Source organism: Mercenaria mercenaria, chromosome 3 (genome assembly GCF_021730395.1).
Source record: "Mercenaria mercenaria strain notata chromosome 3, MADL_Memer_1, whole genome shotgun sequence".
Lineage (NCBI taxonomy): Eukaryota > Metazoa > Mollusca > Bivalvia > Venerida > Veneridae > Mercenaria > Mercenaria mercenaria.
In genome coordinates, this window is record NC_069363.1 from 50,267,702 (window position 1) to 50,282,067 (window position 14,366).

At 36.4% G+C, this 14,366-nt stretch overlaps 1 protein-coding gene across 1 annotated transcript in view; it reads left to right on the forward strand.

The window, feature by feature from the left end:
* The window catches only part of LOC123524871 (trichohyalin-like), a 151,901-nt gene that overhangs the window by 103,384 nt on the left and 34,151 nt on the right, over window positions 1-14,366 (forward strand). The window contains exons 40-46 of the mRNA XM_053539697.1: window positions 93-283; window positions 2,366-2,419; window positions 3,313-3,462; window positions 6,494-6,634; window positions 8,121-8,180; window positions 11,775-11,873; window positions 13,194-13,233. Of these exons, the coding sequence (XP_053395672.1) occupies window positions 93-283; window positions 2,366-2,419; window positions 3,313-3,462; window positions 6,494-6,634; window positions 8,121-8,180; window positions 11,775-11,873; window positions 13,194-13,233 (735 nt within the window). The remainder of the gene's footprint in view (window positions 1-92; window positions 284-2,365; window positions 2,420-3,312; window positions 3,463-6,493; window positions 6,635-8,120; window positions 8,181-11,774; window positions 11,874-13,193; window positions 13,234-14,366) is intronic.

The window sequence follows — 14,366 nt, forward strand, 5'->3', positions numbered from 1 at the left end:
ATAGTCAAGGTCAGGTGAGCAACTTAGGGCCACTCTGGCCCTCTTGTTTATTTCTTTTATCTTGTTAGTAAAACTTATTTCTTTACTTACAGCTGATTTGCGATCAGTACAAAAAGGAGGTCCTGGTTCCTACCGGTCTCCAAGAGGTCATATCTCACCAACATACTCGCCTAGACCCCCAGACCCCCGTGATGACCTTATAAAGGCTCCACCCCCACAACAGACTGCCTTTGGGGAGGCAACACATGCTAGAGGTGGACATGGTATTTTTGGTCAGCCAAAGGTAAAATATAACTGGAATGTTTTTGCATTGTTTACAAGGATAACATCAAAGAAATTCCTGGTACCTGGGACCAGCTGTCTGAGTACATCTGTATGACAACAAAAAATAAAAGTTTCGTTCTTAAAAGTTTGTGAATAACAAAGTTGAATATAGTAGCAGATTTAGTGTTTTAATAATGGGAAATTGCCTATTGTTTTAAGTTGAATCAGTTAAATAGTAAAACATAGCTGTGTCTTTTTTTTTATTATTTGGAAAACATTATGAGGCATGTTAGAAAGGAAAGGCACCTATCTCTACATTTGTTTACCTTTAAAGATCGACAAAGAATAGAAAATATAAACATTTAAAAAAAAAAATGATGTTTTAGAAAGATCATTAAAAAAAATACAAAATCCTACAATACTGTAGAATTTTTTTAAGAAGATTATTGTCCCTTTTTGAATGTCTAGTGACTTTCATGTATACCTTGAAATAGCAGTCAAAAATACCCCCATATTTGCTGAAGTATTGAACAGCCACCAGTGAAGACAATAGAAATCATTGAGTGAAACTAAACAGGATTTTAAAAAAAGATTGAAAATAATTTGCATTACTTTTCCAAAATCTCACATACTAACTGTGATAGACTTATTTTTGTGGAATGTGTGGACATGTCAGTCCAAAAAATTGAATACTATCCCAAAATAATTTTTGCATATTAAATAGAAAATATAAAATAGATTGATTTATGTCCCCCTAAAATGGCCATTTTGACTGAACCATGAAATTTTCTGCAAAATTAATGAAATGAGCCATGCCATGGGAAAACCAACATAGTGGCTTTGCGACCAGCATGGATCCAGACCAGCCTGCACATCTGCGCAGTCTGGTCAGGATCCATGCTGTTCGCTAACAGTTTCTCTAATTGCAGTAGGCTTTAAAAGCGAACAGCATGGATCCAGACCAGCCTGTGCAAATGCGCAGGCTGGTCTGGATCCATGCTGGTCGCATACCCACTATGTTGGTTTTCTCATGGCACGGCTAAAATAATGTAGGTAGTGATATCATAATTACTGGGCATGAATTTTTCTGTTTCAGTACATTTATAGATTTACAGAAGAAAATAAAATTGCATCAAATCTAGTGTGTTTAGAGACACATAAAACAGTTATGTTTCTGCTTGTGATGCAAGGTCCATATTCATCAACATTGAAAGTTTGAAACTTCCACAGTTTTTATTTTGCTCTAGTATTTTTCATTTAGCACAGTTTGTGACAAAGCTTCTGCAAGAATGTGCATTCTGTAACTACTTACAGCTCTGCAAATTGTCAAGAGTATAGATTTTCAATAAGGAAAGTAACCAAATGAATATTTGTCATTTTGAAGTAAATATTAAAGTTTCAGACTTAAATGTTGATCAATACGGGTCAAGGATGTTGTGAAACATGTACATTGGAGAATCATTATACGGAACATTTTGACATCTTTGTAGGGAGACTTATAAATATGTTGACTTTTAAATATGTTCCATCTCATTTGATATCACACTGCTGTATTCTGCTTTAATAAATGAAAAACAGTTACAAAGAATGCTTAGAAATACAGTATATCCTCTTTTAACAAAACCTTTGAAGAACAAATTCCATTCCACCCAATAGGGGCACTGGTACCTTGTTTCCACCTGAATACATTTGTTAGTGAAATACACTTACCTGGTTCCCATGTTAGAAAATTTGTGTTTGGAAACCAGTCTTAGAATGCAACTTTGTGATTGGTTGTTTCAAACATTGTGCACTGGAACAACCAACCAGCTGCTTGAGTATTAACGCTGGTTTCCAGACTCAGTTTTATAACCTTTAACCCAGAGCAACTGCTCTCATACAACAAGCACATTCGATTTCCCCTATGGTGTTGCAGAAAGAAGTTATACAGTATTTCAGTATTTACGTTATATAAATATATATTGATTAGCAAACAATGTCACGCAATGTAGGATGACTTTTATGTCTATACATATATATCTATGCTTGACTATGCTTTATTATGCTTCATAACCTTAGTGTGTAGATGTAGACTTAACACAAAACACATTTTGTTTTACAGACGGATGCTGAAAAGGATCAGTCAGACAAATACAAGGATGACTTACGTGAACAGGTTGGTAACATAATTTGTCTTTGTGTATTGTCAGTATCTTATAGTAAACTATGTCAGGACATTTCTTAATTATGTCTCCCCCATAGGGGTACATATCGTGGGCTGAGCGCGAAACTATTGTAACTGTATATAGATAAAGAACAAGATACAATAGTTCTCGCTCAACCCTCGATATATATTGTTTTTGACTTCGCCGTCCATCCGTCCGTCTGTGCACATTAAGCTTGTCCGGCTTTCGCAGGTCAAACTGCTGGCTGGATTTTGACAAAGCTTCACATGAGTGATAAGTACCAAGCCTAGTTGTGCATATCACCGGCATGTTTTGCTTTGCTTCACAAAATGGCCGCCAGAGCTAAAAATAGAAAAGTCTTGTCAGGATTTCACAGGTCAAACTGCTGGCTGGATTTCCGCGAAACTTCACAGGAGTGATCAGTACCAAGCCTAGTTGTGCATATCGCCAACACGTTTCACTTTGCTATACAAAATGGCCACCAGAGCTAAAAATAAAAAAATCTTGTCCAGCTTTCACTGGTCAAACAGCTGGACAGATTTCGACATAAGTTCACAGGAGTAATCAGTAACAAGCCTAGTTATGCGTATCGCCGACACATTCCGCGTCGCTGCACAAAAATGGCCGCCAGAGCTAAAGGTATACATATGGGGGGAGATATGTTTTTGTGACAAAAACACCTTCTAATTAAAAAATTGATGAAGGAATAATACCGATTGTGTCTTTTTAAAGTTCTTCTTAGATTGATTAGGTTAGCAGTATCCAGTCTGGCTAGACATAATAGTAGACTTTAACTTGTTTGGGTAAATTTCTACTGATTGAGGTGGTCTATGGTTATGCTATACAACCAGCTGTAAAAGTGACATTTCTCCATTGGTTATAGATAGCAGAGAAGCGCCGTCGTGAGCAGTTGGAAAAAGAAAAAGAGAGAATGGAAGAGGAAAAAGAAAACAGAAGATTAGAAGAGCAAAGAATTCGAATGCAAACAGAGTATGAGGAAGAACAGAAAAAGATTCGAGCTCGGGAAGAAGAGGTAAATACAGTAGTTACTTCACCATGTTAATCTTTGAATGCAAATGTTTTGTTGTTTATTTTCCTTCCAAAGTTTTGAAAACTGGTCAAAGGGGATTGGTGTTCTAGAGGTTCAGGTATTGATTACTCAAGCAGTAAGTTGTGGGTTTGAGCCCATTTTGGCGACAACCAAACCTTGTTATATGACACCAGTACTGGCAATTTTGTATTCTGTTTGTATGCTAAAATAGTAACAGTAAAATATTTTTGCTGTGTGCTTTCAAGATTCAGTGTGTGCTATTTTGTGTGAGCCTCCATGACTAAAAGGTTAAGGTTTCTGACTTGGATTGACTTGCCTCTCACCTGTGTGAGAAGTCAATCCAGATGGTGTGCTGAAGATCAGTGGTTCTACCATGATGCCTTTTTGTATCTGAAGAAATGCTCAGAGGGCACACGTTAGGTCTTTTCACCTTTTAAAGCTAGAAAAGTGCCCTTTGACCTAAACCCTGACAGTAAGACTTAAAACCTGAGAGACAAATAGGGGTCTCCATTGCAGAGTGGTTAAGGCCCCTGACTTCGAATTATTTGCCCCTCATAGCTGCAGTTTAGAAACCTTGTAAAATTCTTTTGTGTGAGGAAGTTGTCTCGCTGGGTTACAGAAAGTTGTTTGTTCTACCCATGTGGCTGCCCATGCCTAAAATTATGTCCAGATAGGCACTTGGGGTTGTCCTCTAGCATTAAAAGCTTGAAGATTATTGTACCCCCTGAACAACAAAATTGTAAGTGGGGTATACTGGTTTCTGGTTGTCTGTCCGTCTGAAGACACAATCTTGTGCACACCAACATTCCTCATCCCCTTGACACAATGTAATGAAACTTCACACTAGTGATCAGTACCAACCCTAGTTGTGCATGGTACATGTTAGGTTCTTTCAGAAAAAATATTTGCAGAGTTATGGAACTTTGTTTTTTGTTACTATACTGTATACACAGAGTCTGCATATGCAATCTTGTGCGCGCCTAATCTCCTGAACCCATGCACACAATTTAATGAAACTTCACACAAGTGATCAATACCAACCCTAGTTGTGCATGAAACATGTTAGGTTATTTCAGAAAAAATATTTGCAGAGTTATGGGACTTTGTTTTTTTTTACTATACTGTATACATGGAGTCTGCATATGCAATCTTGTGCGCGCCTTATTTCCTGAACCCATGCACACATTTTAATGAAACTTCACACAAGTGATCAGTACCAACCCTAGTTGTGCATGGTGCATGTTACGTTCTTTCAGAAAAAAATTCTGCACAATTGTGGGACTTTGGTTTTTAGCTCGACTATTCGAAGAATAGGGGAGCTATCCTACTCGCCCTGGCGTCGGCATGAGTGTTCGCGTGAGATATTGCTTTCATATTTTGCATACCTGTTTACCATCATGACCCCAGTCTGTAAAAAGGAGGAGGCAACTCTATCAAGCATTTTGACTGAATTGTGGCCCCTTTTCGACTTAGAATATGCTTATTGTAATGTTTAAGTTTTACTCATAGCTTATTTTATACTATCAAGCACTGAGAATAGTCAAGCGCGCGTCACACAAATGTTAAAGTTTGTGTACCACCCCAAATATTTTCAAAGTCCATTGAGATATTGCTTTCATATTTTGCATTCTTGTTTACCATCATGACCCCAGTCTGTAAAAAGGAGGAGGCAACTCTATCAAGCATTTTGACTGAATTATGGCCCCTTTTCGACTTAGAATATGCTTATTGTAATGTTTAAGTTTTACTCATAGCTTATTTTATACTATCAAGCTCTGAGAATAGTCAAGCGCGCGTCACACAAATGTTAAAGTTTGCGTACCACCCCAAATATTTTCAAAGTCCATTGAGATATTGCTTTCATATTTTGCATTCTTGTTTACCATCATGACCCCAGTCTGTAAAAAGGAGGCGGCAACTCTATCAAGCATTTTGACTGAATTATGGCCCCTTTTCGACTTAGAATAAATGTTAAAGTTTGCGTACCACCCCAAATATTTTCAAAGTCCATTGAGATATTGCTTGTATATTTTGCATACCTGTTTACCATCATGACCCCAGTCTGTAAAAAGGAGGAGGCAACTCTATGAAGCATTTTGACTGAATTATGGCCCCTTTTCGACTTGGAATATGCTTATTGTAATGTTTAAGTTTTACTCATAGCTTATTTTATACTATCAAGCACTGAGAATAGTCAAGTGCGTTGTCCACTGACAGCTCTTGTTGTTAATATACTATATACATACAATCTGCATATGCAATTTTGTATGCACCTAATCTTCTGTACTCATGCACACAATTTAATGAAACTTAACCCAAGTGATCAGTACCAACCCTAGTTGTGCATGGTGCATGTTATGTTCTTTCAGAAAAAAAATTCTGCACAGTTACAGGACTGTTTTTTGTTAATATGCTATATACATACAGTCTGCATATGCATTAGTGTGCGCGGCAAAACTCCGTAAACCTTGCACACAATTTAATGAAACTTCACACAGGTGATCAGTACCAACCCTAGTTGTGCATCATCATACGAATGCATGTTATGTTCTTTTAGATAAATATTCTGCAGAGTTATTGGACTTTGTTTTTTGTTACTATGCTATATACATAGAGTCTGCATTTGCAATCTTTTGCACACCTAATTTTCCGAACCATTGCACACAATTTAATGAAACTTCACACAAGTGATCAGTACCAACCTTACGTGTGCATGTTGCCTGTTAGGTTCTTTCAGAAAAATGTTCTGCAGAGTTATGGGACTTTGTTTTTTGTTACTTTACTGTATACATTGAGTCTATATATATATATATAGTGCACATAATTATGCAGTCTTGTGTCATCAAATTGCAATGTAATGTGTCAGTACGTGCGGGGGGAGTACATTCATCACCTTCAGTGATAGGTCTAGTTAAATAATCTTTAATTGTGTCCGTGTGATGTCTAAGTCAGGAAAAGAAGTAACAGCGGAATTTTAACTTGTTAATGTGGTTCTACTAATTTTCATTTGAAGACTCGCCGGAAAAATGAAGAATTAAAGAAACAAGCAGAGGATAGAAAGAAGGAAGCAGACAGGAAGAAGAGAGAGGCAGAAGATGCTAAGATGAAAGACCAACAAGAACAGATAGAAAGAGAGAGAAGGGAACGAGAACAGGTAACAGATTATGTCAAAAGTTTCCAAAGTGAAAATGACATTTTATTGGGCAGAGGTTTCTTGCATGTTAAGGAGGGCATGCTGTGTAAAATAATAGATTGAGGATATGAGATGAGTGTAGTTTCTGTACTGAATTGAGTTAGATTATATTTTGTAACTCTGACAGACACAATATTCTTGTATTCAGTTTGTTCAATTTATTCAGTTCTGAAACTGCACATTTAAATATAATTTTCTATTTATCACTAAATATAAAAAAAGTCTAGAAAAGAACTCTGATACTATAAACAAGGACGAAATTAGGAGTATTTTGGCTGCTTAATCTGAGCTTAGATAACATTTTATTATAAACATGAGGAATAATGAAAAAATATGTATGCAAATATAGTGAGGCATCTTGGTAAACTGAGATTATTTGTTAAAATATCTGTGAACAAGTGTGTTTTTAATCGCTTATTTTAATCAAGTTTATCCATGGCTGTGTAATATCAACTTCATAAAGGCAGACAAGTATGTGATTAGGTTGATTGATTAAATAGACTGACTAAAACTTCGAGGCAGGATTGTATTGGCTTGGCTTGAAATTTGAAGTTCATACCCCACTTTGTAAAGACAAAATTGTCCTTGACAGTCAGTCAGTGTTGTAAAATGTTTACTTAGACAACTACAAAGTACCAGTCATTTCAAAGTAAGATTGTGTCTACATATTTATCAGTGAATGTTTAAGGACGTATTTTCAGCATAGTATGCCCTTCTGTTTTATTTGTTTGGTTTTCTGATGTTTTGCATGCCTTTATTTGATTGCATTATGTGAATATTTTATATTTTAGTTCATTAGTATTATATAGTTGGTTTGCTAGCATTTGAAGTTTAGTCGGCAGTGAAATACATGTATATATGCAGCATAAATGCATATTAGAGGGCAACTAGTGCTGTTTGCAGAGTTTTTGTAGTGCAACTTAACATTATGTGTTATTTAAAAATCTGTTAACTTACATTGGATTAAGTTATAGGGGGACCATCTCAGCTTGGTATAAAATGATGACAAGACTCGGTCACGTAGCATCAGAATCCTTTGAGATGTGTTATGATATTTAGCCAGATAATGACTTTCCAAGTCAGACATTAAGCTTATGTAGTTACCCAGTGCCTTCCTACAGTACTGAAGTTTTAAGTACCCCATAATTTTTGTACTAGGCCCAGAGCTATAGTACCAGTCTATAAAATGCAATCATCCCATTGGTTAATTTCAGTGATGTGATTGAAAATAACCAAGCAGATGCTTGATTTTTTTGAATGGTTGCTTAAACTGAGCTACACCAGCTTCGGTTCAGGACTGTGAGCTGAACAGATTATAATTTGATGGAGGGAAATAAAAAAAGAATAATAAAAAACTTTAAAAAAAATGTACTTCCATTGACAAAGAAATTGTCTATTTTTGTACAGGTTTGCATAAGTCTTGCATGTATAGTATTATAATTTACAGAGAGAAGCAGCAGCAAATGACAGAATCAAATCTCCTCCTGTTCCAGCAATAAAAACAAAGGTAGACCAAATGTCTTGTTGCTGTTGGTTACCCTCACTGATCACTTGGGATGCTTTGGTCTTCTCTGTTGTAATATAATCATGCTTGTAATATTTAACCGTAACTGCACCTTCCTGTTATAGTTTGCACTCAGATATGTCGCTAACATATTTCATCTTGAGAAAGGATCTGCAGAAATCTGTTTAGTATGAGTCCAGGTCCTGAGATTATCAAACTGAATATGAGCCGTGCCATGGGAAAACCAACATAGTGGCTTTGCGACCAACATGGATCCAGACCAGCCTGCGCATCCGCGCAGTCTGGTCAGGATCAATGCTGTTCACTTTCAAAGCCTATTGCAATTAGAGAAACTGTTAGCGAACAGCATGGATCCTGACCAGACTGCGCAGATGCGCAGGCTGGTCTGTATCCATGCTGGTTGCAAAGCCACTATGTTGGTTTTCCCATAGTGTGGCTCATATAGAGACCAGTCTTAAAATTCAACAGGGCCGTTGGTTTCAAGAATTCCTCAGAAACAACCAAGAGGATGCTAGACTGTGTGAGACTGGTATATTCTAACTCAGTTTGATATACTTGGAGCCAATTATCTAATGAACTCTTGCATATTGAACTCTGTGTCATAGTATGCAAAATCTAAATATGCTATAGTTTTCTCCCTTTTAAAGCTTAGACATAGTATAAAGTAGATTTTTTAGTATTGTAAGCATCTGTATGTAAAGAATAATAAATGAATGCAGAAGAAGTCTCCGTGCATACAAATAAAAAAGCGCTTAGACTTCTTTCACATTCACATCCGGATATACATTATATTTTGGAGTATCCTTTCTTATATTTTATGCTGCTATGTAAGCTTATTTTTATGAAAAGACTACCATGTATACATTTTGCATATGTGAAGTAGAGTGTTTTATGATTCTCCAACTGTACACCTATTGTTATATCTGTTGCCATATATCTTCTGTGTTGTATGTGTTGTTACATCTGACTATTTGTGTTGTATATGTTGCTGTGTCATACCATGTGTGTTGTATGTGTTTATGTGACATGTCATTTGTGTTTTATGAGTTGCTATGCTGTATTATTTTTGCTTTAGTTGTTTCCTTACTTTTGCCATTTACAGTTGACTTCATGGCTCTGCAGCTTAAATACAAAACATCGGGCATTGGTTCGATAGCTCTTTTACCACTGTGTGTTTAAACACTGCCTGGGGTCTTATTCTGTCATGTAAGGAAACTATTATGCAGACATTCAGAACATAGATTATAAATACAGTACATGCCTGAAACTGAAATATACTTTGATGGAAACTCATTGAGTCGTTCTCTAATTTTTTGAAATCTGGAGTTCCAGTATGACCTTTTCGTTTGTTTTGATAATGAATCCATAAACAGAATTACAGTGTTGTGTATTAATGTGTTGTATATGTAGAAAGTGTTGTTATTTATATTACTAAAACATGTGTGTGTTGAAATTTCAGTCTCCTTGCAGCTTCTCTTACACCTTTGTTCTGTATAACCAGAAGTGGTCCCTGCACTAACACTTAATTATGCTAAAGGTCTTCTTTTGCCATTTGATTTTGTAACCATGAAGCAAAGAGCTTCAGAACTAAGTAAAAATATGACTAATTTGCTATTGAGAAAAATGTTAAAAAATGCAGAAGGGGACCTTATTGAATATGTTTAAAATCATTGGTATATTGAAATTGTTTGAGAATCACATATATATGTGTATTTTCACTGTATGTGTTAAAATCCTACTTGTTACAGCATTGGCACCCATCTGAACAAAACTTTTACACCATTTATCAGGTAACCATACATAAACTGTTGCACAGGATTAATTACTAGATTATATTGTTATCATGTATGTAGAAAAATTATACATGTGGACAAGTCTAATGTAAATATACAAAAACAGTCCCTGTCTTCAGGGCGGCTGGCATTTGGAATCCTAAAAAGTTCCAACCGCAGGTGCCAGATGAATTCCATCCCACCATCATATCATCCCTTGTATCAATAAAAAAAGAGGTTTCAAACCTAACTTTTTATTGATGTATGGGATTATATAGGATGGAAAAATATGTTTGACACCGGTGGCTCCAACAGCTTTGGGTGTGAATAATGTTCTGTTTGATCCACCAAATGTGTAACAATTGGCACATATATTTCATGAATCGAGTTGTAGCCACATTGTGCAAGATCCAGGTGTAAGTTTATGCATCATTCTAAAATTCTCCTGGGGTGGTAGTAGGGTATTTTCTGACTTTTTAAGATATCTTTGAAAATAGCAATTATATGGCCAAAAATGTATATCTTCCCTTTGTAAAATTATGGCACATGAGAAATTCGTAAGAATTATATTATACAAAATGTTACAAAATTTTTGCTTGCGAGTGTTTTCATGCTAACAGAGACATCCTTAAAGTTTTATAATAAACTTTTTGATGTTCAGTATGGCTGAAATTTGCAGTTGATCATTTTGTAACATTTTAAGTGCAGATATTTTGAAAATTTAGAAAGTTCCTATTAGAACTGCTGGAGTTCTGTAGAATGATGTATCATATGAATGGTTTTGTCGTATATTTAAAGAAAAATTCAGGCAAAATGTGAAGGTTAATAAACATTTTCAATATAAAGTTCATTTAGGAAAGCTGTCAGTTACTTTCAGAGAACAATGGAGTACTTGTAAGAAAGCTAGGACACTGTGCAGTGTAGTTTTTATGCCCCCAAAGGGAGGCATATAGTTTTTGAACCGTCTGTCAATCTGTCGCTCTGTCAGTCTGTCGGTCTGTCAATCTGTCCGCAATTTTCGTGTCCAGTCCATATCTTTGTCATCCATGGATGGATTTTCAAATAACTTGGCATGAATGTGTACCACAGTAAGACGACGTGTCGCGCGCAAGATCCAGGTCCGTAGGTCAAAGGTCCTAAACTCTAACCTCGGCCAAAACTATTCATTCAAAGTGCCATCGGGGGCATGTGTCATCCTATGGAGACAGCTCTTGTTTTGGACTTGTTCACATGTATAATTTAGACATGTATGTAAATTTAGACATTCAACTAACAGCTTCAGATTTCATCATTTAAATGTTTAAATCATATCATACTCTATTATAACAAAATATAATTATATTATCCACACTTTACTCATGCATATAGAATTGAAACGTTTAGTTGAAATACAGTTCACGCAAATACAAGTGTCTAAAACTGACTTCACATAAAGAGTGGTTATTGCACATTACTGTACTGTAATATTGAGCCGCGCCATGAGAAAACCAACATAATGGCTTTGCGACCAGCATGGATCCAGACCAGCCTGCGCATCAGCGCAGTCTGGTCAGGATCCATGCTGTTCGCTTTCAAAGTCTATTGCAAGTAGAGAAACTGTTAGCGAACAGCATGGATCCTGACCAGACTGCGCGGATGCGCAGGCTGGTGTGGATCCATGCTGGTCGCAAAGCCACTATGTTGGTTTTCCCATGGCGCAGCTCATACGTAAACATAGTTGATTATGAGCACCAGATTGCTTAAGATATACTTCACATGCTTGCATAATATAGCGCTAACGTTTACTAACTGTATCACACTTCAGACCAATGATGAGAGAGGCAAGTCCCCACCACTCCCTGCGCAACGTAGGGGTCGAGATTCAGCGGCCTCAATTAGGTCTCAAACTTCACAGAGAGCACAGGTAGTATAAAAGTTTGGATTTTATTAAGTATATTATAAATCACCAGGTTTCAGTATTATTGACTTTGGAGACATAAAAAAGTGTCAGGAGATTTCATGATATTATCACTAGTATGGTGGGATGTTTCAGGGAAGTGCAAGGCATCTTAATGTTAATTGATTGGTAATATTGCTGTGTAATCAACTGGAGATGTACTCTTTGAATATCTTGATTGAAATTGGATGCAAAAGTGGTTCACATATAAGTTTAGTATACAGCACATATATGAGGAAACTAATATTTTTATCCTGCTTGAATAGAACTCAATGTAAAATACAGAAGCATTTTAGGTGTAGAATTAGGTCTTAGTATTAGATTTAATAGACATTACATATTTTTTGCATGCTTATCTATGAAATAGATATTTGATGAAAAAAGACAAATCAGTCATAAAGACATCATTTTATCAGTTTTATAGATATTAATATATATATATTTATATATGCCCAAAGTGACGTATTATGTTATGACGCTGGTGTCCGTCTGTCTGTCTATTAGGAATTTTGTGTCCACTCTGTAACTCTTGAACTCCTTGAAGGGTTTCAAAGAAACTTGACACTAATGTTCACCACATCAAGGCAACGTGCAGAGCGCATGTTTTGGATGGCTCGCTTCAAGGTCAAGGTCACACTTGGGGGGGGGGGGGGGGTCAAAGGTCATACCTGTAACTTTTAAACCTCTTGAAGGATTTCAAAGGAACTTGACACAAATGTTGACCATATCGAGATGACGTGCAGAGCGCATGTTTTGGATGGCTCGCTTCAAGGTCAAAGAATCACTTAGGGGTCAAAGGTTATATGACTTTGTTTCGTGTGTGCTTTGTAACTCTTCAACTGCTTGAGGGATTTTAAAGAAACTTGGCACAAATGTTCACCACATTGAGACGACATGCAGATCACATGTTTAGGATGGCTGGCTTCAAGGTCAAGGTCACACTTGGGCATCAAAGTTCATACATTCGGGCTTATATTGCTCCCCATTGCAGTGATCTTGTTAAATTAACTGACAATTTTTTAAGCATAGAAATATAAACACATTTCCTTTGATTCAAACAGTGTTATTTCTTAGTGAAATGGATTACAAACATATAACTTGCCATATTATATAAAAATGTCCAAGGAGAATCTTTCAGAATGTGTAATACAATATGTTCTCTTCTCATATGTAATTTTAGTTTGATCAAGTTTTATTTTAAATATTGGACATTATAGTTGAATTAAAGTTAATAGGATGGTTTGAAATAGAATAGTAATATATATTAATTATTTCATATTTCCACAGCAATCTCCAGCACCAGGTCCCTCGGCAAACAGACCTAACAGTATGTACCATTACTTTTCTTCTTGACGTTGATCTTGTAAGTTTGGTAAAATTTCCTATGGCTTTATCTGTTAGCCCTTATCATGCTGGACACAACTGATTCTGCCATTGCGACCACATCTGTTCCGACTGATCATGATCTGAACTGTTCGCCATTCAGTCAGTATCCTTTGATAAGCACCCCTTTTATCAGCTAATGGTACTATCCAAATTGAAAGATGGACAAGTTCATTATAGAAATTAGCAGGATCAGGGTTAACAGAATACTTTAATGTAATTGCAAATTTGAAACGTTGTAAAATTACCTGGAACCAGGGAGGTTGTGATGTACATGTAGGATTTCAATCTCGGTAAATGTTTGAGGTGTTCATACTCAGATTCTTGCATACTGGACAGAAGTTTCTGATGTTTTCACGAGAATGTGAAAAGTCCATCATGCATCTCATGATGAAAATGGCATTATAAAGAACTATGCCGGTGTAGTAGATTCATGCTCTGTTTAAAACAGGAACTCAGCAAAGAGACACAAATTCTAAGTAAATTCAACAATGATGTTGGCTGTCAAATCACGTAATAAGCAGCATATAAAAAAAAGCCAATCTGCTGTTAATATAAAGTTACGGTCTGTGTCTAGTCAGAGATTGAACTCTACACAGAATCATATCATTTGTCTGGAATAGTATTTTGAATATACAGTGAAACACCGCTCGCTCGAGCATCGATGACTCGAGCACCCGGGCTCGCTCCAGCAATTCATGTGGTCCCGGCCGATTTCCTTCTATTTTCTATGTGAAATTACCATGGCTGGGTCGAGCATCGATAACTCGATCGCTCGAGCATGACACCTGGTCCCTGTGTATTAATTTACTCTTTGTTGCTTATGGCAAACTCGAGCAGGTGTCAAAATTTTTCCGACCTTCGGCGGTCAGAATGTATCGGTTAATTTAAAACTTTCCCACGTCGTGAGAATTGCATGGTCTATTCCCTGACTATCTTAAATGTTTGTTTGTCGGTATATTTGATCTGATAATGAATTTAATTATTGATGAAAGGTGGAAGAAAAATTTTATTGATCAAAATTGTTATTAATTATTCCTTTTTTCTGCGGGATCGAGAAGATAATTATGAGTATCT